This window comes from Tamandua tetradactyla, chromosome 2, assembly GCF_023851605.1.
Source record: "Tamandua tetradactyla isolate mTamTet1 chromosome 2, mTamTet1.pri, whole genome shotgun sequence".
Classification (NCBI taxonomy): Eukaryota; Metazoa; Chordata; class Mammalia; order Pilosa; family Myrmecophagidae; genus Tamandua; species Tamandua tetradactyla.
Genome location: NC_135328.1, coordinates 156107694 through 156132954, shown reverse-complemented (window position 1 = coordinate 156132954; position 25261 = coordinate 156107694). Strand labels below are relative to the sequence as shown.

The 25261-nt window shown below is 36.7% G+C and overlaps 1 protein-coding gene and 2 pseudogenes across 2 annotated transcripts in view; all 3 read left to right on the top strand.

Annotated features, from left to right (window-relative positions):
- The window catches only part of LOC143674122 (uncharacterized), a 71531-nt gene extending 47564 nt beyond the window's left edge, over nucleotides 1–23967 (top strand). The window contains exons 2-6 of one of the 2 annotated variants that reach the window (XM_077149446.1): nucleotides 18250–18335; nucleotides 19796–19922; nucleotides 21246–21341; nucleotides 21853–21935; nucleotides 22392–23967. In XM_077149446.1, the coding sequence (XP_077005561.1) occupies nucleotides 18324–18335; nucleotides 19796–19922; nucleotides 21246–21341; nucleotides 21853–21935; nucleotides 22392–23834 (1761 nt within the window). In that variant the 5' untranslated portion in view covers nucleotides 18250–18323 and the 3' untranslated portion in view covers nucleotides 23835–23967. Of the gene's footprint in view, nucleotides 1–18249; nucleotides 18336–19795; nucleotides 19923–21245; nucleotides 21342–21852; nucleotides 21936–22388 lie in introns of both variants that reach the window. The other variant, XM_077149445.1, reaches the window with a different exon arrangement.
- LOC143674131 (small ribosomal subunit protein eS24 pseudogene) lies at nucleotides 1651–3650 on the top strand (annotated as a pseudogene).
- LOC143674126 (beclin 1-associated autophagy-related key regulator pseudogene) lies at nucleotides 12918–18256 on the top strand (annotated as a pseudogene).
- Nucleotides 23968–25261: the final 1294 nt, after the last annotated feature.

The window sequence follows — 25261 nt, the reverse complement described above, 5'->3', positions numbered from 1 at the left end:
TGAAGAAGGAAATAAATAAATGGGAACTCCTCAAAATTAAACACTTTTGTGCATCAAAGAACTTCATCAAGAAAGTAGAAAGACAGCCTTCACAATGGGAGACAATATTTGGAAATGATATATCAGATAAAGGTCTAGTATCCAGAATTTATAAAGAGATTGTTCATCTCAACAACAAAAAGACAGCCAACCCAATTACAAAATGGGGAAAAGACTTGAACAGACACCTCTCAGAAGAGGAAATACGGATGGCCAAGAGGCACATGAAGAGATGCTCAATGTCCCTGGCCATTAGAGAAATGCAAATCAAAACCACAATGAGATATCATCTCACACCCACCAGAATGGCCATTATCAACAAAACAGAAAATGACAAGTGCTGGAGAGGATGCGGAGAAAGAGGCACACTTATCCACTGTTGGTGGGAATGTCAAAGGGTGCAACCACTGTGGAAGGCAGTTTGGCGGTTCCTCAAAAAGCTGAATATAGAATTGCCATACGACCCAGCAATACCATTGCTAGGTATCTACTCAAAGGACTTAAGGGCAAAGACACAAACGGACATTTGCACACCAATGTTTATAGCAGCATTATTTACAATTGCAAAGAGATGGAAACAGCCAAAATCTCCATCAGCGGAAGAGTGGCTAAACAAACTGTGGTATATACATACGATGGAATATTATGCAGCTTTAAGACAAGATAAACTTATGAACCATGTAATAACATGGATGGACCTAGAGAATATTATGCTGAGTGAGATTAGCCAAAAACTAAAGGACAAATACTGTATGGTCCCACTGATGTGAACGGACATTCGAGAATAAACTTGAAATATGTCATTGGTAACAGAGTTCAGCAGGAGTTAGAAACAGGGTAAGACAATGGGTAATTGAAGCTGAAGGGATACAGACTGTGCAACAGGACTAGATACAAAAACTCAAAAATGGACAGCACAATAATACCTAATTGTAAAGTAATCATGTTAAAACACTGAATGAAGCTGCATCTGAGCTATAGGTTTTTGTTTTGTTTTGTTTTGTTTTGTTTTGATTTTACTATTATTACTTTTATTTTTTTCTCTATATTAACATTCTATATCTTTTTCGGTTATGTTGCTAGTTCTTCTAAACCAATGCAAATGTACTAAGAAATGATGATCATGCATCTATGTGATGATGTTAAGAATTAATGATTGCATGTGTAGAATGGTATGATCTCTAAATGTTGGGTTAATTTCTTTTTTTCCGTTAACTAAAAAAAAAAAAAAAAAGAGAAGGGATAATTGGAGATGAAGGGATACAGACTGTACAAGGGGACTGGATATAAAAACTCAGAAATGGACAGCACAATACTACCCAATTGTAATGCAATTATGTTAAAACACTGAATGAAGCTGCATGTGAGGTATAGGTTTTTTGTTTTTGTTTTTTTTGTTTTTTTTCTTTCTATTATTGTTTTAATTCTTATTCTGTTGTCTTTTTATTTCTTTTTCTAAATCGATGCAAATGTACTAAGAAATGATGAATATGCAACTATGTGATGTTATTAAGAATTACTGATTGTACATGTAGATTGGAATGATTTCTAATTGTTTTGTTAATTCCTTTTTTAATTAATAAAAAAAAAAGCTGCAAAAAAAAAAAAGATGCTGCAGACTAAATAAAAACATACTAGAGACACACAACAGCAGATTTGAAGAGACAGAAGAAAGAATAAGTGAACTCAAAACAGCGAATGGCAAAAAGTTGGAAAAAATTGAATTGGATCTCAGGGAAAAGTTGGACAAAACAAAGTACACAAGTATAAGAATCATTTGTGTTCCAGAAGGAGAAGAGAGGAGTAAAGGGCTAGGAAGATATTTGAGATATAATTGGGGAAAACTTCCCAACCCTTATAAAGGACATAAATATACAAGTCAAAGAAGCTCAGCAAACTCCAAATAGAATAAATCCAAATACGCCTTCCCCAAGACACATACTAATCAGTCTGTCAAACGTTGAACAGAAGCAGAAAATCCTGAAAGCAGTAAAAGAAACACAATCTACTACATACAAGGGAAACCACATAAAACTGAGTTTGGACTACTCAACTGTCACTGTGGAGGTGAGAAGGTAGTGGTATGATATATTTAAGATCCTGAAAGAGAAAGACTTTTAACCAAGAATTCTGTACCCAGCCAAATTATCCTTCAAAACAGAGACATTAAAATTTTCATAGACAACCAAATCCTGAAAGAATTCATCAACAAGAGACTGGCTCTGCAAGAGATACTAAATAGAGTCCTGCCAGTTGAAAAAAAAAAAAAAAGACAGGAGAGGGAAGTCTGGAGCAGGGCTCAGAATTGAAGAGTACTAGTAAGGGTAACAAAGGAGAGAAAGGGAAAAGATTATATAGATCTGACAAATAAAATCCAAAAGATAACATGGTAGATTAAAGAAATACATTTTCAGTAAAAACTTTTAATGTTAACAGACTAAACTTACCAATTAAAAGATACAGATTTGCAAAATGGATTAAGAAATAGAATCTGGCAAAATGCTACTTACATGGTACTCATCTTAAACACTCTATTTCTGGTATACTGCATTTCAGAAGATTAGCAAACTAATACACTACCTCAAGTGCGGTTATCAAGTTCAAGAAATTTAACATTGATAAAAAGCTTATATTCTATATTCCAGTCTCAGTAATGTACTTTTGAGCCTTTTTCCCTCCATTCCTAGATCCCAAGCAATATCATGTCTTACGTTTAATTGTCATTGTCTCTTTAGTTGCTCTTTCTTTTTTGCATTGTGGAAACATAATATAACATAAATCTTAACAGTCTCAACCCTTTCCAAGCACACCGTTCAGTGAGATTAATCACATTCACAATATTGCTGTACCCTCATCTCCATTCCTATATCTTTCCCTTCATCCTGAACAGAAACCCTATACTCATTTTGCATTACCTCTCTATACTCGTTTGTATCTGTTATGTACTCCTGAAAAGGCTATGTTCTTTTAATCCATGTGTGTGTTGTTTCCATGGAGCTGTGACTGAGCCCATTCAAGGTGGGTTTTAATCCCCTTGCTGGAGTCCTTTATGAGAGGATAAAAGGCAGAGACATTTTGGAGAGAGCTCAGAGAAAGAAAACACCCCAGGATAAGCAAGAAGGACCCAAAGTTGCTGAGAGAGCCACTTTGAAACCAGAATCCAGGAGAGAAAGATGAACCAGTGTCACCATATGCCTTTCCATGTGACAGGGGAACCCAGGATGCCAGTAGCCTTTCCTCAGAAAAGGAAGTTCATGACCAACTGACTACTACAGCAAAAACAAATGATCATTGAGGTCCTTTGACCTAGAAAGGCAATAATAGCTAACACAGAAACTCAGGAAAAACTAGCCAAAATGAACAAGACTACACCAGATGTCATCATTGTATTTGGATTTTGAACCCATTTTGGTGGTGGCAAGAAAACTGGCTTTGGCATGATTTATGATTCCTTGGATTATGGAAAGAAAAATGAACCCAAACACAGACTTGCAATACATGACCTGTATGAGAAGAAAAAAACCTCAAGAAAACAGTGAAAGGAATGCAAGAACAGAATGAAGAAAGTCAGGGGCACTGTAAAATCCAATGTTGGTGCTGGCAGAAAGTGAGCTTGAGATTGGATAATAGAAGGAGTAAAGATTCTTCAGTGACTTTATCTGTGATTGTGCAGATATTTCACCAAAGGATTAATTTATTAATAATTATATATATATATTATTTATATATATATATAACTTAAATATATATATTTAAGTTTTTAGTTGTATTAATCCTTTGGAACTTATGGGATGTGGCAAAGGCTGTGCTGAGAGGGAAATTTATTGCCCTAAATGCCTGTATTATAAAACAAGAAAGAGCAAAAATTGAGGACTTAACAGCAAACTAACCCCAAAGCAAATAGGAGATATCACAAAGATTAAAGCAGAGTTAAATGAATGGGAAAACAAAATCAGAAATGAGAAGGGGTGTGTTACCACAGACCCTGAAGAAATAAAAGAAATCATAAGATGATGCTATGATCAATTATATACCAACAAACTAGGCAACTTAGATGAAATGGGAAAATTCCTGGAAACACACAAACAAGCTGCACTGAATCAGGAAGAAATAGAACATCTCAAAACCCAGTCATAAGTAAACAGATTCAGTCAGTCATCAAAAATCTTCCTACAAAAAGCCCAGGGCCAGATGGCTTCACAGGGGAATTTTATTAAACATTCCAAAAAGAACTAACACAAGTCCTGCTCAAATATTTTCAAAAAATTGAGGACAAAGAAAGACTACCTAATTCATTTTATGAAGCTAATATCATTTTAATACAAAAACTGGGAAAAGGTGCTATAAAAAAGGAAAACTACAGGCCAGTCTCCCTAATGAACACAGGTGCATAAATTCTCAGCAAAAAACAGCAAATTGAATCCAACCACACATCAAAAGAATTATATATCACAACCAAGTGGGGTTTATACTAGGAATGCAAGGATGGTTCAACACAAGAAAAAGAAAGTAATACAGCACATTAACAAATTGAAAGGAAAAAATCACATGGTCATCTTGATTGATCCTGAAAAGGCATTTGACAAACTTCAACATCCTTTTCTGATAAAAACACTTCAAAATATAGGAATCAAAGGTAACTACCTCAATATGTTAAAGGGCATATATGGAGAAAAAGCTTTCCCTTTATGAACAAGAATGAGACAAGGATACCCTCCCTCTGTCACCACTATTATTCAACGTTGTACTAAGAGTTCTAGGTCAAGCAATCAGGCAGGAAAGAGAAATAAAAGACTTCCAAATTTGAAAGGAGGAAGTCAAATTTTCATTATTTGCAAGTGAAATGATACTCAGAAAATCCTGAGAAATCTACAACAATGTTAATTGAGCTAATAAATTCAGCAAGGTGGCAGGATATAAAATTAATCTGAAAAAATCAGTAATGTTTTTATACACAAACTATGACCTGAGGAATCAGTTATGGGAAAAATTCCATTCAAAATATCAACTCAAATAATCAAGTACCTAGGAATGACCTTAACTAGGCCGTAAAGGACTTGTACATAAAAAACTGCAGAGCATTGCTAAAAGAAATCAAAGAAGATCTAAATAGGTGGAAAGCCATTCCCTGCTTATGGATAGGAAGGTTAAATATAGTTAAGATGCCAATTCTACCCAAAGTAATCTAAGGATTCAATCCAATACCAATCAAAATTCCAAGAACCTACTTTGAAGACTTGGAAAAGCTAGATATCAAATTCATCTGGAAGGGAAAGAGACCTCAAGTAGCTAAAAGCATCCTAAATAAGGTGAAAAAAAGTGGGAGGTTTGACACTTCCTGATTTTAAAACTTATTATAAGCCATAATGGTCATAAAAGTATGGTACTGGCACAAAGATCTAAGTATTGATCAATGGAATTGTATCAGGAGCGCAGAAATAGACCACCAAATCTATGATCCACTGATTTTTGACAAGGTCCCCAAATCCACTGAACTGGGGCCAAATAGTCTTTTCAATAAATGGGCATGGGAGAACTGGATATCAATAGTCAAAAGAATGAAAGAAAACTCATTCCTTACACCCTATACAAAAATTAACTCAGAGTTGATTGTTCTAGTTTGCTAGCTGCTAGAATGTGATACACCAGAAACAGAGCAGCTTTTAAGAGGGAATTTAATCAGTTGCATGTTTATAGTTCTAAAGCCGTGAAAATGTCCCAGTTAAAGCAAGTCTATAAAATGTCCAAATTAAGGCACCAACAAGAGATTACCTTCACTGAAGAAAAGCTGATGAAGTTCAGGATTTCTCTCTCAACTGGAAAGGCACATGGAGAACATGGCAATGTCTGCTACCTTTCTCTCCTGGCTTCTTGTTTCATGATGCTCCCTGGGGGCATTTTCCTTCTTCATCTCCAAAAGTTTCTTACTGCCTGGACTCTCATGACACTGAAGCTTTTTTCAAAATATGTTTCCTCTTTTAAAGGATTCCAGTAAACTAATAAAGAGTCAACTGAATGGGTGGGGTCACATCTCCTTCTAATTAAAGCTTAATACCCACAATTGGGCATGTCACATCTACATGGAGATAATCTAATCAAGCTTCCAACCTTCAATACTTAATAGGCCTTAAAAGAACCCTGCTACCTCTATGAGATGAATCAGGATTTAAACATGGCTTTTCTAGGTTACATAATCCTTTCAAACCAGCACATGGGTCAGACACCTAAATATAAGAACTAGTACCATAAAGCTTCTAGAAGAAAATGTAGGAAAACATCTTCAAGGCCTAGTAATAGAAAGTAGCTTCTTAAACTTTACACTCAATGCACATGCAACAAAAGTAAAAAATAGATAAGTGAGAACTCCTCAAAAATAAATGCTCTCCACCTCAAAAAGCTTCCTCAAAAAGGTGAAGAGGCAGCCAGCTCAATGGGAGAAAATATTTGGAAATCACACATCAGACAAAGGTTTGATATCCTGTATACATGAAGGAATCATACAACTCAACAACAAAAGACTGAACAACCCAATTATAAAATGCCTAAAGGTGTGAATAGGCATTTTTCTGAATAGCAAATACAGATGGCTCAAAACACATGAAGAGATGCTCACTTTCATTAGGTATAAGGGAAATGCAGATCAAGACTACAATGAGATACCACCTCATGCTTATAAGAATGGCTATTAAACAAACAGGAACCTACAAATGTTGGAGATGATTTGGAGAAAATGGGACATTTTCTATATTTTAGAACCTTATCTACTCTTTGAGACCAAAGGAAGAAAGGTTTATTTTATCCAGAACCTAATTTTCTGTAGCACATAATCTAATTCAACCTGTCTGGATAAATCATTTAAACAGTCCAAACACAGGGAGCCCCAGTGAGTGCCTTTAATCCTCTATAGCTTAATGTAATGCCTGGATACATCCTAGAATATATTAAGTACATAATAAAAAAAATATTGGCACCCTTATGAAATTATTCCTGCAAAAGATAGGGTAAGCTCTTAAAATTAGGCCCAAGTGTCACCCCCAGGGAACCTCTTTTGTGGCTCAGATGTGGCCTTACTGTCTAAGCCAACATGGCAAGTGAACTCGGTATCCTCCCCCTTTACATGAGACATGACACCCAGGGATGAAAACCTCCCTGGTAATGTGGGTCAGAATCCTGAGATGAGGTGGGACATGAAGTCAAAGGGATTGGGAATACCTTCTTAGTAAAAGGGGGAAGAGAGAAATGAGACAAAATAAAGTGTCAATGGCTGAGAGATCTCAAACAAAGTCAAGAGGTTATCACGGAGGTTATTCTTACGCATTATATAGACAACCCCTTTTTAGTTTATGGTGTTTTGGAGTGGCTGGAGGGAAGTACCTGAATTGTAGAGCCTGTTTCCAATAGCCTTGTTTCTTGAAGATGATTGTATAGTGATACAGCTTTTATGATGTGACTGTGTCATTGTGAAAACATGTCTGATGCTCCTTTTAACTAGGGTATGGAAAGATGAGTAAAAAAATGTGGATAAATAATAAACAAATAATAAGGGAAACAATGGTTAATATAAATTGGGTAGATGGAAATATTAGTGATCAATGAGAGGGTGGGGTGAGGTGTACGGTATGTATCAGGTTTTTTCTTTTTTCTTTTTCTGGAGTGATGCAAATGTTTAAAAAAATGATCATGGTGATGAATATACAACTATGTGATGATATTGTGAGCCATTGATTGTATACCATGTATGGAATGTTTGTGTGTTTGTATGTTGTTTTATTATTAAAGTATTTTTTAAAAAAAAAAAAACAGTGTTCACAAAGAAAAAAAGTACTAGCAAAGTCCTTTGAGGAATGGGAGAAAAAATATGGAGCTATTAAACTTTACCACCAGGGTAATCCCTTATACTGTGTCAGACATGAGGGACACTCAAATCAGTAGGTCAAGTCCTTAATCATGAGGCTTGCTCTTGTGAAGCTTATGTATATAGCAGAGAAGCTTATCCTACCTATAGGTATGCCTAAGAGTTATTTCCGGAGGACCTTTTGTTGCTCAGATGTGGCCTCACTCTCTCTAAGCCCAACTCTGCAAGTGAAATAACTGCCCACCCCCATATGTGGGACATAACATCCAGAGATGAAAGTCTCTCTGGTGGCATGAGAGATGACTCCCAGGGATGAGTCCAGCTCTGGCACCAGGGGATCAACAATGCCATCCTGTCCAAAAGGGCAAAAAGTAGAGTAACCAGGTATTAGTGACTAAGATAGTTCAAATAGAGTTGAGAGGCTATTTGAGAGGTCACTCTTTTTGCAAGCCTCAGTTAGACATTGCTACCCATCAAAATTTGTCAACCCCCAACCAAAATATAACATTCTACAAAGGTTCCATGCCCTAGGATAATTTTTCAGAAATCTACAACCTCCAGATGGGTCCCTGGACCAGATAAGACCTAGAGGGGCCAGCCTCTCCAGAACATCAGGTATTTCCATCTCCCTACCCTACAGCGTTGACAGCCCCTTCCAACATGTAAAAGTTAGAATGGGCATAGCCCAAAGACCCCTAAAGAATGATAAACAATGATTGAAGTTGATGGTGGAGTTATACAGAGAAGGTAGGGCTTAACAACCGAGTACAATTGCTGAATCATTATACTGATATTTCTTTTAGTCTCCAGTATCTTAGAGCAACTAGAAGTAAAAACCTCAAATTGTGGAATTGTAGCCCATACCAAACTCTGAAATCTGTTCCCCAACTAATTATTGCACTGTGCCTGGAAATTTATTGCTTTTTTGTATGTATGTTATTTTTCACAAAAAGTCAATTGTGATGATAAAAAAAAACATTTATTCCATGTAACCTCCAATGTTCTGGAGCAGCTAGAAGGAAAAAAATCTGAGGTGATGGTGTAATAGCCCATGACAAACTCTGGGATCTGTCCTGTAACTACTTATTGAAGAGTGCTTTGAAAACTATTGCTCTTTTTCTTTCTTAGCTTTGTATGTATGTTATATTATACAATAAAAAGCATTTTTTAAAGGGGCAGAATAGAAAGAAGAAAGACATGATGGACACATACAACAGCAGATTTGAAGAAGCAGAAGAAAAGACTAGTGAACTGGAAGACAGGACACAAGAAATCCTGGACACAAAAGAACAGATATGGAAAAAATATGAGCAGGGTGTCGGCATTGAATGACAACATGAAGCACATCAATATATGTGTTATGGGTGTCTTAGAAGGAGAAGAGAAGGGAATGGGGCAGAATGAATAATGGAGGAAATAATTGCTGAAAATTTCCCAACTCTTATGAAAGATATTAAATTACAGATCCAAGAAGTATGGCATACTAAAAATAGAATAGATCCATTATACACTAATTAGATTGTTAAATGTCCAAGACGGAGATTTCTAAAAGCAACAAGAGAAAAGTCACCCATCACACACACAGGAAGTTCAGTAAGACTGTATGTGGGTTTCTCAGCAGAAATATGGAGGTAAGAAGACAGTGGTAAGATATATTTAAGATACTGAACAGAAAAAAAAACTGCCAACCATGAATTGTATATCAGATTAAAATGTTCATTAAAAAAATATGGGGGGCAGGCCACTGTGGCTCAGCAGGCAGAGTTCTTGCCTGCCATGCTGGAGACCTGGGTTCAATTCCTGGTGCCTGTCCATGCAAAAAAAAAAAAGCAGGGGAGGGGGTAGTTTAAACTATTTTCAGACAGACAAAGTTTTTGACAAGAGACTTGCTCTACAGAAAATACTAAAGAAATCACTATAATTAAATAGGAAAAGACAGAAGAGAGGTTTGGAGAGTGTAGAAATGAAGACTATCAGTAACAGCAAAATGAAAGCTCAATATTGTAAGTATAATGAAAAAAGCTCAATGTCACTATGGATGAAAGAAAAAGGCTAAGGACATGTATGGCACCAGAAGGAAAGATATAACATTAAAAACTGGGACTGCATAACTTAGCAAAACCTAGACTGGACAGTGATGGTGATTAAATGTGTAAATACAAAAATGTTTTTACATGAGGAAGAACAAATAAATGTCAACATTGCAAGGTGTTGAAAATGGTAATGGCATATGGAAAAAATACAATCAATGCAAAATAGGCTCTATAATTAACAGTAACATTGTAATATGCTTCCATTTATTGTAACAAAGGCAATATACCAAAAGTAAATCACATTGTCAGTAAGAGGTGGATAGAAGGAAAGGATATGGGATTCCTAGTGGTGTTGGTGTTTCTCCTTTTTATTTTATCCATTTTTTCCTCTTCTTTCTTTGCAGATTAAATGGAAATGTTCTCAAATAGATTGTGGTGATGAATGCATAGCTAGGTGATTATACCAGGAACTGTTGATAATTTACTTAGGATGGATTGTATGATATTAGAATAAAACTTTAAAAAATAAACAGAAAACTTGGAATATGTCATTGGTAACAGAGTCCAGCAGGAGTTAGAAACAGGGTAAGATAATGGGTAATTGGAGCTGAAGGGATACAGACTGTGCAACAGGACTAGATACAAAAACTCAAAAATGGACAGCACAATAATACCTAATTGTAAAGCAATCATGTTAAAACACTGAATGAAGCTGCATCTGAGCTATAGGTTTTTGTTTTGTTTTGTTTTTACTACTATTACTTTTATTTTTTTCTCTGTATTAACATTCTATATCTTTTTCAGTTGTGTTGCTAATTCTTCTAAACCGAGGCAAATGTACTAAGAAACGATGATCATGTATCTATGTGATGATGTTAAGAATTACTGATTGCATATGTAGAATGGTATGATTTCTAAATGTTGGGTTAATTTCTTTTTTTCCGTTAATTAATAAAAAAATAATTAAAAAAATAAATAAAAAATAAACAGAAAGAAGCAAGTGCTGGAGGAAATGTGGAGAGAGAGAGAGAGAGATGTACCTATTGACCAAGTAGAATGGTACAGCCTCTCTGGATGGCAGTGTGGTGATTCCACAAGAGAGTTGTCATGTATTTTAGTTGTCTAAATGCTACAAGAATGCAGTATACCAGAAATGGAATAACTTTTTAAAAAGGGAAGTTATAAAGTTACAATTTACAGTTCTAAGGCCATAGAAATGTCCAAACTAGGGCATCCAGATAAAGATAGCTTGGCTCAAGAAAGGCCAATGTCTGTCACATGGCATCTGCTGGTTTGTTTTTCCAGTTTCATTGCTTCCAGCTTCTGATGCCAGTGGTTTCCTCTCTAAGCATTGTGGGCCTTCACTTAGCTTCTCTGCTACACAAGTCTGGGTTCTGGCTTGCCTAGCATCTCATGGGAAGGTACATGGTGATGTCTCCTGGGCTCTGTATCTCCAAATGTGCATGTTTAGGCATCTGCTCTTCCTGTTGGCACTCTAGGCATCTCCAAATATCTGCATCGCTCTCAGTTCTGAGCTTTCTCCAAAATGTTTCATCTTTTAAAGGATTCCAGAAAGCAAATTAAGACCGATCTTGAATGGGCAGAATCAAATCTCCATTTAATCAAAAGATTACATTTATAATTGGGTTTATCACCTCTCCATAGAAGCAATTCAATCAAATGTCCCACCCACAACTGGTTTGTTACATCTCCATGGAAACAACCTAACATTTCCACCTCAATATTGAATCACGATTAAAAGAAACATGGCTTCCCCACAATATTGGATCAGGAAAATGACATGGCTTCTCTCAGGTACATAACAGCATCAAGCCAGCACACAATATTATCCTGCAAACCTATTATTAGGTATATACTTGGAAGAACTGAAAGCAGGGACATGAATGGATATGTGCACACTGGTGTTTATGTTGGCAGTGTTCATGATTTGAAATGGATAAAGGTGGCCTAAGGGTACATCAACTGATGAACAGAATGCAAAATATGGTGTATACATACTGTGGAATATTGAGTGGCATCAAGAATGGATGAAGTGAGGCATGCAAATAGGTGAATGGATCTTGAGGACATCATGCTGAGTGAAATAAGACAGACGTGAAAAGATAAATATTGTAAGGCCTCACTAATATGGACTAAATATAAAGTGCAAATTCTGAGAATTGAATATGAGAGTATAGGTTATCCAGTGGTAAAATGTGGGCAGAGATTGGGCAATTGACGATTAAGGAGTGCAAAATAAAAAGTCTTATTGTAAAGATTCCTAGATTGTAAGCTCTTACAGCAGTTACATCTATTCCAGAGCTGTAACTGTTATTTCTGAATTCTGATATACTGAGCACTTTGTGTATAACTTGTTTGTTCCCTGGAAATTTGGGCATCTGTAAGACACCTGAGGACCCAGAGTTAGTGTTCTGTAGCCCAACATTACCCCATACAGCAACTATAAATGAAGCTGAAAAAGAGATAAGACCTCCATTAGAGATGTGAATTAAGCTGATCTGGTTAGGACTAAGGTAAATCAGGATACAGGGAAAAGATAATATTGACTGTATTATAAAACTTCAATTTCTTTGTAAGACCAAAGGAAGAGATGTTTATTTGGTACAAAATTTATATTTTCTGTAGCACCCTGTCTAATTTAATCTGTATGATCAGTTTATGTAAACAGAAAAATTACGTGGAAATTTGAATGGGGAATGAGACCTTGCTATTTTGTACAGGTTAATGTAATACCCTGATACGCCCCAAAGTAATTTGGGCATAAAATAAAAAGATATTTGCAAAGTCCTCTTGAGGGATTGGAGAACAATTTGGAAATACGAAACTTCCCCATCTGGGGAATTCCTGATACTGCAAACTTTAGGGACTACCAATTTAATAAGCCAAGCCCTCAATCTTGGGGCTTGCCCTTTTAAACTTATTCTTGCAAAGGACAAGCCAAGACTAATTATAATTATGCCTAAGAGTCACCCCAAGAGAACCTCTTTTGTTGCTCAGGTGTAGTCTCTGTCTCTAAACCAACTCTGCAAATGAACCTACTACCCTCACTCCCATGTGGGACATGGCTCTCACTGGCTCCTTGTCAACATGGGACATGACTCCCAGGGATGAGCCTGGCCTTGGCATCATGGGATCGACAGTTCCTTCTTGACAAAAATGGGGAAAAGAAATAGTTTCAGTAGCTAAAAGATTTCAAATAGAGTCAAGGAGTCATTCGAGAGGTTATTCGTATGCGTTATTTAGGCATTCCTTTTTAGTTTCTCGTGTGCTATAATAGCTAGAAGAAAGACCTGAAACTGTTGAACTATAATCCAGTAGCCTTGATTTTTTATGATGATTATATAGCTAGCTATATAGTTTTTTTTTTTTTTTTGGCTGTGTGGCGGAGGTCACCTTTCATTCTTTTTCCAGCTGAGTATCCATTATTGCTGCACCACTTGTTGACTTTTGTTTGGTTGATTGGTTTTCTTTCTTTCTTTGCTCCCTTTTGTTTTGTTTTGTTTTGTTTTGTTTTGGAAAGTGCATGGGCCTGGAATTGAACCTGGGTCTCCCACATGGCAAGCGAGAATCTACCACTGAACTACCGCTGCACCCCCTATATAACTATATAGCTTTTACAGTGTGACCATATGATCTTAAAAACCTTGTGACTAGATCATCATGGCGTCTCCCAGTGGGAAGGGAGCCAGGTGCCGGAGGCTCCGAGCTGCAAGTACCGGCCTCTCTCTAGGGACCTGGTGGACTCTGTGGATGATGCGGAGGGGTGTACGTGGCGGTTGAGCGGTGCCCACTATGCAACACCACCCGCCGGAGGTTGACCTGTGCAAAGTGTGTCCAGAACGGGGATTTCGTCTATTTTGACGGCGGCGAACGTGAGAGGTTTATTGACAAGAAGGAAAGGTTAAGCCGACTTAAGAGCAAGCAAGAAGAATTTCAAAAACATGTGTTAAAAGCTCTGGAAGGAAAATGGATAACAGATCAGTTGAGATGGAAAATCATGTCCTGCAAGATGAGGATTGAACAATTAAACCATATGTAAAGGAAACGAAGAAATGAAGAAAAATTCTGAAGGTCTTCTCAAAACTAAGGAAAGGAATCAGAAGCTTTATAGTCGCGCACAGCGGCATCAAGGGAAAAAGGAGAAGATACAGAGACAGAATCGCAAACTTGGTGACGTTGTGGAAAAAAAAACATAGACTTAAAGAGTCATTGTGAGAGTCTGACAAATCTTCTGGGATCTCATATATTAGAGCTCACCTCTGTCATTTTTCCCATCGAGGAAGTAAAGACTGGTGTGAGAGATCTTGCTGACGTGTCTTCAGAAAGTGCCATGACCTCCAGCACCGTCAGCAAGCTTGCCGAAGACCGGAGGACAACTTACGTCTCCGGGAGGTGGGTCTGTGACGACCACAACGGGGACACCAGTATCAGCATTACTGGGCCTTGGATTAGTCTCCCGAACAATGGGGACTACTCTGCCTACCACAATTGGGTGGAAGAGAAGAAAACAATGCAGGGGCCTAATATGGAGCATAATAATCCTGCTTACACAATCAGCGCTGCACTATGCTATGCAACTCAGCTGGTCAATATTTTATCACATTACTCAATGTAAATCTTCCCCAAAAACTGCAACAGTGGATTTTGTGGGGAAAGTCTCAGCAGACAGAAATTTACTCAAGCAGTGAAGAAATTGAATGCAAATATCCTTTACCTTTGCTTTTCTCAGCATGTAAATTTAGATCAATTACAACCGCTGCATACCCTCAGGAATGTAATGTACCTGGTCAGTACAAACTCTGAACACCTAGGCAGGTCTGGACCCTTCGAAGTGCTCGCAGGCCTCGAGTAGTCCGTGGAGTTTGTGGATCCCGGAGTTGCTGGAGAATCTGATGAGAGTAGAGGTGAGCACGTCAGTGAGGAGACCGACCTGGGCACGGACTGGAAGAACCTGCCAAGCCCCTGGTTTTGCGATATCCCTTCCCAGCCCGTGGAAGTCTCCCAGAGCCAGAGCACCCAGGCATCCCCACCCATCGCAAGCAGCAGCGCAGGCGGCATGATTTCCTCGGCGGCTGCCTCCGTCAACTCCTGGTTCAAAGCCTACACTGGACACCGCTAGTGGACATGCATGGACAGACACACGCCACATGTGCATCCAGAAGATTCTTCTCCCATGACACAGCAGTGAATCTTACCTGCTTAGCTAGGATAGTGCCTGGAACCAAACGGGGAACTGTTTGTTTTCTCTCAGGCAGTGAGCCAAACATTTTTGCCAGATGGCCTGTGATGACCAGTGACATATTAGAAATGGCTAGACCCATTATTGTGACAATTAATAGGCCAGAACGGCCCAAGGCCCTTGTCCCCAGTGCAGTCTTGGTGGAAGAAGGACCTGTGCATGCAGCCATTTCCTGGTTTTGTTGAGGAAGAAGTTCATTGGGGCTGCCTCGGATCACATGCCGAAGGACCCCAGGATCGGCAGGGATGGGTTTATGTGTCAGGCCTTGGATTCTGAGACTGTTCCTGAATGCTTTAATTAAGTGTTAGAGGTTGAACCACAAGGAAGTGATTCTTGATTTTAGGACTTGAAAGATAAAAACTGTTTTCACGTGAGTGTTTTTATGCCATCACTTTTTGTACAGAGAATCAGAAGGCATTTTTGAAATATTTGATTTTTTTTTTTTTTATAGTTTGGTCATCTTGGATTTTTAGGTCGAGGATTTTGGTTTTGTTTGGGAGTAGGTGGTCTGTTTTGGGGGTGAGATTTTAGTTTGAAAATTATTTCATTTGTGCTGCACTACCATAGCTTGTCAGAAATTCTGTTTTTCATTCTCCCCACAAACCAAAGAAACTAAGGTCCTTTTCCTTTAGGACCTACATCTGTGAGTGAAAGATATCCTAGATGCAATAATGTCCTAGAAAATTTAAAACAAGATTCTCTTGTATTCTGAAAGAAATTAAGTTCATTCTCATTAGGTTTTTCAATTCCTGCCATCCACATTATTTTCCTTTGAAATTGAACTTTTCTCTGAGTAAAAATAAGTTGTATGATCGTTCCCTTGTGTAAATTAAATGCACAAGTTAAAAGCCACTTAAGTGGCCTCTGGTCATCCTTCCACTGTCCAGGTTTTGTTCGTGTTTTATCATCTTACTTGTTTGTTTCCTAGAGGTCTTGGTTGCTCTGAGGACACTACTTTTGCTCAGAAATACAGAGTAGATACTTGTAGCTGGTACTATTCTTCTCTCCTAGGGAAAGCTCACAGATAAAAGAATTTTCCCTCACCAAGAGAACATTCTCAGCTAATGTGTCTTGCCATTCTCTTAGTGACAATCTTATAAGAAAACTAATGAAAGAGGCATTATGTACAAATATGTAAGTAGTGTTTTTATTTTTAATACCTGCAAAAAAAATCCTATGAAAAATTCCCAACAAGCATTATTACCATATCTTGTTAGTATGAATAGCATGATAGTACCTCAGGTCATTCAGAGGTCTGCCCTGTCCTAACTCCTTCTTTTCTCATTGTAATTATGATAGTTGATACTTTGCTTTGATACTATTGACAATACTGCAATTTCTTCTGCCATTTTGTATTTAGTGTTTGTAACTCATTTATGATTTTTTCCTCAGTTCTGTTAATGCTTAGTTTTACATTTATTTTCTTTGGTGTTGTACCACACTGAATGACTGCTCATTTCCATGTTGATATATTTTTCATCTGTTTTCCTTGTAATTACCATGGGGTTAAAATTTAACATCCTAATTATATAGCAATCATTTGTTTGGATGCCTTCTTAACTCTGAATGTATATACATATACATCCTATACTCCATGGCACCCTTAAATTTTTTGTACTTGTTACACTTCTATCTTTGTATATTGTATATTAAAATACACAGATTTATCATTATTTTTATGCATTTCAGCATCTGAAGGAAGTGAGAAGTAGAGTTACATATGGAACAGTACAACAAAATAATGCTGGCATTCATAATCACCCAAATGGTTACCTTTAAAATGGGTCATTATTTCTTTATGATTCTTTGAAACATTGTCTAGTGTTCCTTCCTTTCAGTCTGAAGAACTACCTTTAGTATTGCCTATAGGTCAGGTATAGTTATAAACTGCCTCACCTTGTTTATCTGAGAAGTCTTAATCTCACCCACATTTTTGAAAGAGAATCAGATATAAAATTCTTGGCTTGCAGTTGTTTTCCTTCAGCACTTTAGATATTTCAACTTACTTCTTTCTTGTCTCCATGGTTTCTGATGAGAAATCAGTGCCCAGTCTAATTGAGACTTCCTTGTGCATAACATGATGCTTTCTCCTGCAGCTTTATATTTCCCTTTTTATCACTAGCAAACTAGCCTGGGGTTAGACCTCAAGGATATGTGACTTGAGAGGAAGGTATGGGCACAGTAGCCACCATGTGGAGAGAGCAGTTTACTGTTTTTTACTGTAAGTTATCATCATCTTCCTGACACTCTTCTCTGGATGCTGAAACAGTGTCCTTCTTAACTCAGAAGTTACAAAATAGTTGTTTCAAAAAGTTTTTTTGGCTGCTTAAAAGTGGAAGGACTGAGTCCTGGATCAACCTATTCTGCTATTTTCTGAAATGGGATATTTTTATGACTAGATTTGTATGATGGAAGCTATTGATCCCTCTAAGTTGACCAAGAACTTGAATTAATCAACCTCATAATAAACTATTCTTAAGTTTCTTGCTTTATATGCAAGTCCATTAATGTGTGATTTAGAATTCTGTTTCGAGGGAGTTACATTGTTAGGCTTCACTTGTGGAAACACCAAGATGATTTAGTATAAGTGTAGCTTGGAGGGTAAATGCAGGGTAGAACAGGAAGGGAATGAGAATCCAAAGGATGGGGATGGATGTTCCTAGTACATAAACTTGTAATAATTATTTATGGGAAAATCCAGACTGCATTCTCTGTTGGAGACCCAATTCCAGATTTGACAGGAGTCAAGCATTCTTATGTTGAAACCAGGGAGTATACTGAAAATCAAAGAACATCATGGGCTAATTGAAACCTCAAATTCAATGATTATTATGTTTTTTATCTGTACCATAGAGGGATCCATGTCTTTTTTAGCTAGAGTATCTAAGAACTCCTACATTTTGAGCCTGCGAGAGGAGTAGCCTCCCCTTACTTCTCTTGGAGCACATTTCATGCTGATTGGGCTGAGGCTACTCCCATATGAAGTGTTTGGAATTCATAACAGATGTGTCTGGATATTGTGGCCAGAACTTGAATCTGAAGGGTTCTTTCTCCATTATCAGGTTTTCTCACCTACTGTTTGTCTGGGTGTGAGAGAAAACCCAGAGGAAGACAGTTGTCAGCTGAGCTATTGACAATGCAACCATGGGTAAGTATGGAATTCTTCTTTAACTGAAATTACATCTCTGTCATTGGTATATGGGCAGATTTCTTCTGTTGGATGGATATTTCAAATACTTTCATCAGCTATTCAAGATCTGAGCTTAAGTTTACCCAGGACTCTAAAATAGTTATGGTACAGTATGGATGCTGTTATTTCAGCAGGTGCATTCAGTCAATCCAGAGTTACAGTTGCTGGGGTTTAGGGCTGTGCATTTTTGACAGAGACACAAGAAAGAAGGTTGGCAAATTAAAGGAAAGAAGAAACCGTTTGTTTATTTTCCCCAATTTTAAGTTTCTTAAGGTTTTGATAGAATATATTTTCACATTTTGAAAGCTTCAAAAAAGGAAAACTAAAGTTCCCCCTTAACACTGTAGTTCCCAATTCCCCAGCTTAAATTTTTGTAAAACAGTTTTATTCAAATCTTATAAATGGGTGCAATGTATAGGAAGTATTGTTTCCTTAATTTTGGCTGTGATTCAGGAGGAATATAATACAATAAAATTCATGCCCTTGTGAAAAGTTTACAGGATTGGTGATACAAGAAGCAGTCAAGGGCTTTATTAATCTTCCACAGACAGATGAATATAAATGATAGACAATGAAAACTAGTGTTCATAGACCCCAGAAAAAGTTGAAAATGGGAGTCTCCTACCACAGAAGTGGTCAGGCTAGGTCCATCTTTCAGTACAACCATCTCAGGAGTCCCTATTTGTTATCATGAATCATCTGTGCTTATAGTGAACACCTAAGTTATGTAGAATTGAGGGAGACAGCCCTTATTAATCCAGAGTTCTGTATGAAACATGCTAAGTACTCCACAATTCTGGATATTGCTTCAAAATTCCTTGCCATTTTAATGAATAACATAATATAATATTAATAACAACTCAATCCAATTAAGTGGATTGGGTTTATTTAGAAAGCACTTCACACATTAGCTCATTGGATCTGTGAAAATATCTGAATATATTGTTAAACAATTTTGTAAATCAGAGGCAAATGAGATCATCTATATAGGAGAATAAGCTAACCATATCATCACTGAAAAGTGAAATATCATGGATAATGCTTGCCTTATGATGAGTCACAAGATTTATTTCAAATTGGTGGAAAAGCATGTTTTAGTTATGATTTCTCAAGTGCAAGTTTTATAATGAGCACCAGGAAATCATAATTACAAGTTTAATGGCAAATTTCCAGGAGTATATCATAACAAATATTACATGATATTCCTTTGCAATAGAGTTTTATGAATTCAGTGTGTCTATGAGTGTATGTGAAAGGCAGATGGTAGTTTAGTATTGAAAGTGATCTTACTGGAACTCCAAACACATTTTGAGCTTTATAAACACAGTCTCTGCTTCCTCAGTGCTGTCATTTTTGAACAACACACTCAGGACATTGGTAAGGTTGGCCCTCTGTGAATGCAAATTTCTGTGATTTAGGAGTTAGTGACCTTAAAAGATGTAGCTGTAGACTTCACCCAGGAAGAATGGGCCCTGCTAGATACATCCCAGAGAAAGCTGTTCAGAGAAGTAATGCTGGAGAATATCAATCATCTTTTCTCAGTAGGTGAGTCTCAAACAAAATTTTCTATCATTGATATCTATCTCTATCATCTATTTAGTGTGTTCTAATGTATTCTACCAAATACATAAATATTTATCATGTATCATCTTCTATTTACTTATTTAAATATTTAGATCAGATTCTCCATATTGTTGAATAAACTTTGTTTATTGTTTTATGTTTTTACATTTTAAAACTTTTATGTTACTTTATATCATTTTATAACATGCAACTGCCTAAATGAGTTTTGTATCCTTGTTAAAGAAATTTATTAGAGAAGTTGTGGGTTTACAGAACAGTCATGCATAAAATACAGGATTCTCAAACATAATTCCACCTCCAACACCTTGCAATAGTGTGGAACTTTTATAATTTATGATCACACTTTTTATAATTGTATTATTTTTAATGGCAGCTACCTTTGTTACAGTTGAGGAATGATTATTGAAATAGTACTATTAACTATATACATATTTTTAAAATAGGTGGTTTTTCCTATATATTATTAACTCCTTTTATTAGTGCCATACATTCATTATAATTCATGAAAGAACATTCTTATAAAATTTGTTATAGCCCACGTTCTATTATACGGATCACTGCTTTATACAGTCATATGTTTTAACTTTTAGTTTTTATGTGGCCTAAAGTTTCCCCTTTTAGCCACCTTCACCTATATATAATTAGTGCTGTCAATTACTCTCCCAATAATGTACTACTATTACCATTATCCATTTCCAAACATTTTCAATCAACCTATATATAAATTTTGTACAAATTTAGCATCAACTTTCCATTTTCTACCCCCAAACCATCCCCTCGTAATCTACATTTTAGTAATGCTAAGAACTCAGTGAGTAAATTTTGAATACATAAATAAGTGACTAAATATTTTGAAATAATTATTGTATTTCAAGGGCTATGCTGAATCTTCAGAACAGAATAGTAAAACCATCATATGTATCATTTTACACATAGAATTTAGATTGTTCTGATGGAGTTTATGTTTATTGGATTATTTTTGAAAATAGTAACCAAACCCTGTGGAAACACAGAAATTCTCCCCATTTAGAATTTGTATGGTTTTACAGTTTCTCTTTGAAATTGTGCATGGGCAGCAACAAATACAAGTGCTCACTATAATGGGCACAAGGTCAACTGTTACCCAATTTTTTTGTAAAATATTGGCAATATTCTATGTTCAAAGTACTTTTGCCTTGCTGACCTAGAATGCTGACCTTATTCTTTGTTAGTTTGCCATGGGGTTGATGTTAGTTCACTCTTTTTAACACACTAAAATATAGACATTTTTTTTCCTACAAATAGGATATCAGGTCTCCAAATCAGATGTGTTTTCCCAGTTGCCACAAGAAGAGGAATTGTGGAGAGAAGGAATACAATTTCTCAAAAAACAGAGTGCAGGTGAGCTCAAGGAACCTGTGCACTAGTAGAGGAGGGACCTGGCCAGTTAGTAGTAGGTGTTTGGAAATATCAAATTCAGGTTTCTGTAAGTGAGTTATAACTTCTCAACTGTAGGTGGGGAAATTTTCTTCATATGCAGTCATTATTCCATATACTCATTAAGCTCTTTTCATGTGAATTTGACTTTGGTAAAGGGATATTCATATACAATTAGTTTAGAATAAAACTTTCACATAATGGTCCTTGTCCTGGTCCTTCCTTTGAAGATCTTCTCTCTTTATCTCCTTGACATCCCAACTTTTTATTTTTCTTGTATTTCAATCCTGAAAAATTTTCTTATTTTTAATGTCCTGTAATGGTTTCTTCTGCCAGTGTATTTATTAATTAGATATTCTTTCCCAGCCAAGTGTTAATGTTGAGATATACTGAGAGGGATTATTCAGGCTTTCCAACATTTTCATTCCCCTCATGCTCATTTAATAATTTATTGTGTTTTTTTCAATTATTACAGGCAACAAAAGTGCCTTTAAAAAAGAAGAAATTATATTCATGCAACCTATCTGCAGTAAAGACACTTTTAACATCATGTTATTGGTAAGCTTCATTGGTGTGAGCCCTAGTTTTCCAAACAGACCCTTGAGAGTGCAATAAATTAGAAATTTAGTACAATCAACTAATTGTAATTAATGTTGGGATTAAATGCTAATCCAACAAACATCTCTGATAGTTCAAATTTAGGGAAAAATTAACCTGAACACAAAACTCTAACCTGAGTTTATATAAAAAGATAATTGCATAAATGTGGTTCACATATGTAATCTTTGAAACATCATGAAATTCTAAATTGATTGTATAGTTCTGTAATTGGTATGCTATAATAGAGAAAATCTTTGGTAATGAAGGAGAATAGTGTGTATATGAAACTAACATGGGAAAGATTTTAATTGGAGACTGTCACTTGAAGGTTAGTCTAGAATTCATATGTAGGGAAATAAAAAATAATATATATAGACAAATGTTTTACATGTCTCATTTAATTCCCCACAGCAGAGATCTTACACTCAAAAGAATTCCTTTAAGTGTAATTATTTGAAAGAAGACTCCACTCACAGATTCACAGTGACTCAACAAGCATTAGTTCACAAGACAAAGAAACCTTATTTCAGTAAACCACTTGCAAAAGTCCTCAGTGATCAGGTATCTTTTAGTCAACATAAGCAGAATCACAGTAGAGGTAAATCAGATGAATGCCATGAAAGTGCTAAGGTTTTTTTGGAAAGCTCTAGCCTCAGACAATACAATGGAACTCACATTGGAAAGAAACTCTATGAATGCCATTTATGTGGAAAAGCCTTCAGTCAATGCTCTACCCTCAGGCGACATGAGAGAACTCACACTGGAGAGAAACCCTATAAATGCCAGCTATGTGGGAAAGCCTTTAGTCAATATGTTAATATTAAAGAACATGAGAGAACTCACACTGGGGAGAAGCCCCATGAATGTCTTCTATGTGGGAAAGCCTTCAGTAGATATTCTAATCTTAAAGAACATGAAAGAACTCACACTGGAGAAAAGCCCTATGAATGTCATGTATGTGGAAAAGCATTCAGTCGATACTCTAATCTTAGAGAACATGAGAGAACTCACACTGGAGAAAAGCCCTATGAATGTCATGTATGTGGAAAATCCTTTAGTCAAAGTTCTTATCTTCGACAACATGAGAGATATCACACTGGGGAGAAACCCTATGAATGCCACTTATGTGAGAAAGCTTTCATTCATTGCTCTACCCTCAGACAACACGAAAGAACTCACACGGGAGAGAAACCCCATGAATGTCATATCTGTGGAAAGGCCTTCAGTCAATATTCTACCCTCAGACAACATGAGAAAACTCACACTGGGGAGAAACCCCATGAATGTCATCTATGTGGGAGAGCCTTCAGTCGATATTCTAATTTTAGACAACATGAGAGAACTCACACCGGAGAGAAACCCCATGAATGTCATCTATGTGGGAGAGCCTTTAGTCGATATTCTCATCTTAGAGAACATGAGAGAACTCACACCGGAGAGAAGCCCTATGTATGTCATCTATGTGGTAAAGCCTTCAGTCAAAGTTCTTATCTTCGACAACATGAGAGAAACCACAATGGAGAGAAACCCTATAAATGTCATCTATGTGGGAAAGCCTTCATACAATGGTATATCCTCAGACGGCATGAGAATACTCACACTGGAGAGAAACCCCATGAATGTCATCTATGTGGGAAAACCTTTGGACGATATTCAAACCTTAGAGAACACGAGAAAACTCACACTGGAGAGAGGCCCTATACATGTCATCTATGTGGAAAAGCCTTCAGTCAAAGTTCTTATCTTCGAGAACATGAGAGAACTCATACTGGAGAGAAACCATATAAATGCTATTTATGTGGGAAAGCTTTCAGTCGAAATTCTAATCTTAGACGACATGAGAGAACTCACACTTGAGAGAAACCCCATGAATATCATCCATGTGTAAAAGCTTCCATTCATAATTCTGCCCTCTGTCCACATCAGAGAACAGACACTGGACAGACACCTTGAGAATAGCATTTATATTGAGAAACTTAATTTTCTAACCTTATACAACATATGATTATTCAAATTGAAGACAAACCCTATGAATGTCATCAGAGAGGGAAAGCCTTAAATCAATATTCTTACCTTAGATGGAATGAGAGAACTCACACTATAAAATTTTGAATATGGTAGAAACTTTAACCATCCCTTTATCCTTTAAACACACCAGAGAACTCACATACTGAAGAAACACTATGTTTGTAATCAATATGGAAGTGCCTTTAGTCATCCATATACTTCAGCTAATATATGGAAATTCACACAGGAGGTAATTCATGTGAATGTCTTCTATATGGCAAAACCTGGTAGGAGATGGTCTGATGTTATACCACATGAGAGAATTCACAAGATAAATCTAAGGGAAGTGGAGAGTTCTAATCTACCATTCTGATAATCAAACCAGAGAAATTGCATGTGAGAAATTCTATGTCTATACTTAATATAGGAGTTCCTTAATTTATAATTTATTCTTTAAATAAAATGAATGAACTACACAGGAGTGAAACACTAGGTCTATAATCATTGTGCACTATCATTTAGCTAAACACAGGCCATAGTGTGTGTGCCTGTTTGAAACTGTCGTGTATCCTAGAAAAGCCATGTTCTTTAATCCTGATTAAATATTGTTGGGTGGGATCATTTTGATTGGGTTGTTTCCATGGAGATGTGTCTCCAACCATTCAAGGTGAGGTTGCTTAAGAAGAAACCATTTTTGAAAAAGCCACAGAGCCAACAGAGCCAACATGAGACCCAGATGTTTGGAATTGCATTAAAAAAAGGCCCCAAGGAAGCTCTTTAAAGAAGTCAGGAGAGAAAGCTAGCAGACATCACCATGTGGGCCATCCCAGCCAACAGAGCAACCCTGAACACCATCGGCCTTTGCTTGAGTCAAGATATCTCTCTCTAGATGCCTTAGATTGGACATTTTTCTGTCCTTAGAACTGTAAACTTGTAATGTAATAAATTCCCTTTGTAGAAGTCATTCCATATCTGGTATATCGCATTTTGGCAGATTTAACAAACTAAAACAGTATGCTAAAGAAAATTCAGTTTAGGATTAAGTATGAAAACATATAATAAAAGTGAAAACTCCTTACTAGGAGGGTGAAACCCCTGGGGGAATTCCAGAAAATTGATATTGGAAAATGTATTCAAAGGAAAATCACTTATTCAGACATTGGAAAGCTTATAGACATCAGTTATTGTGGATTTGTATTGTGGATATTGTTTAAGGAGTTTGGGCAAATTATTGGTTGTTTATGGATTGAGTTATGGAGATCAGTGGTGGACATGCT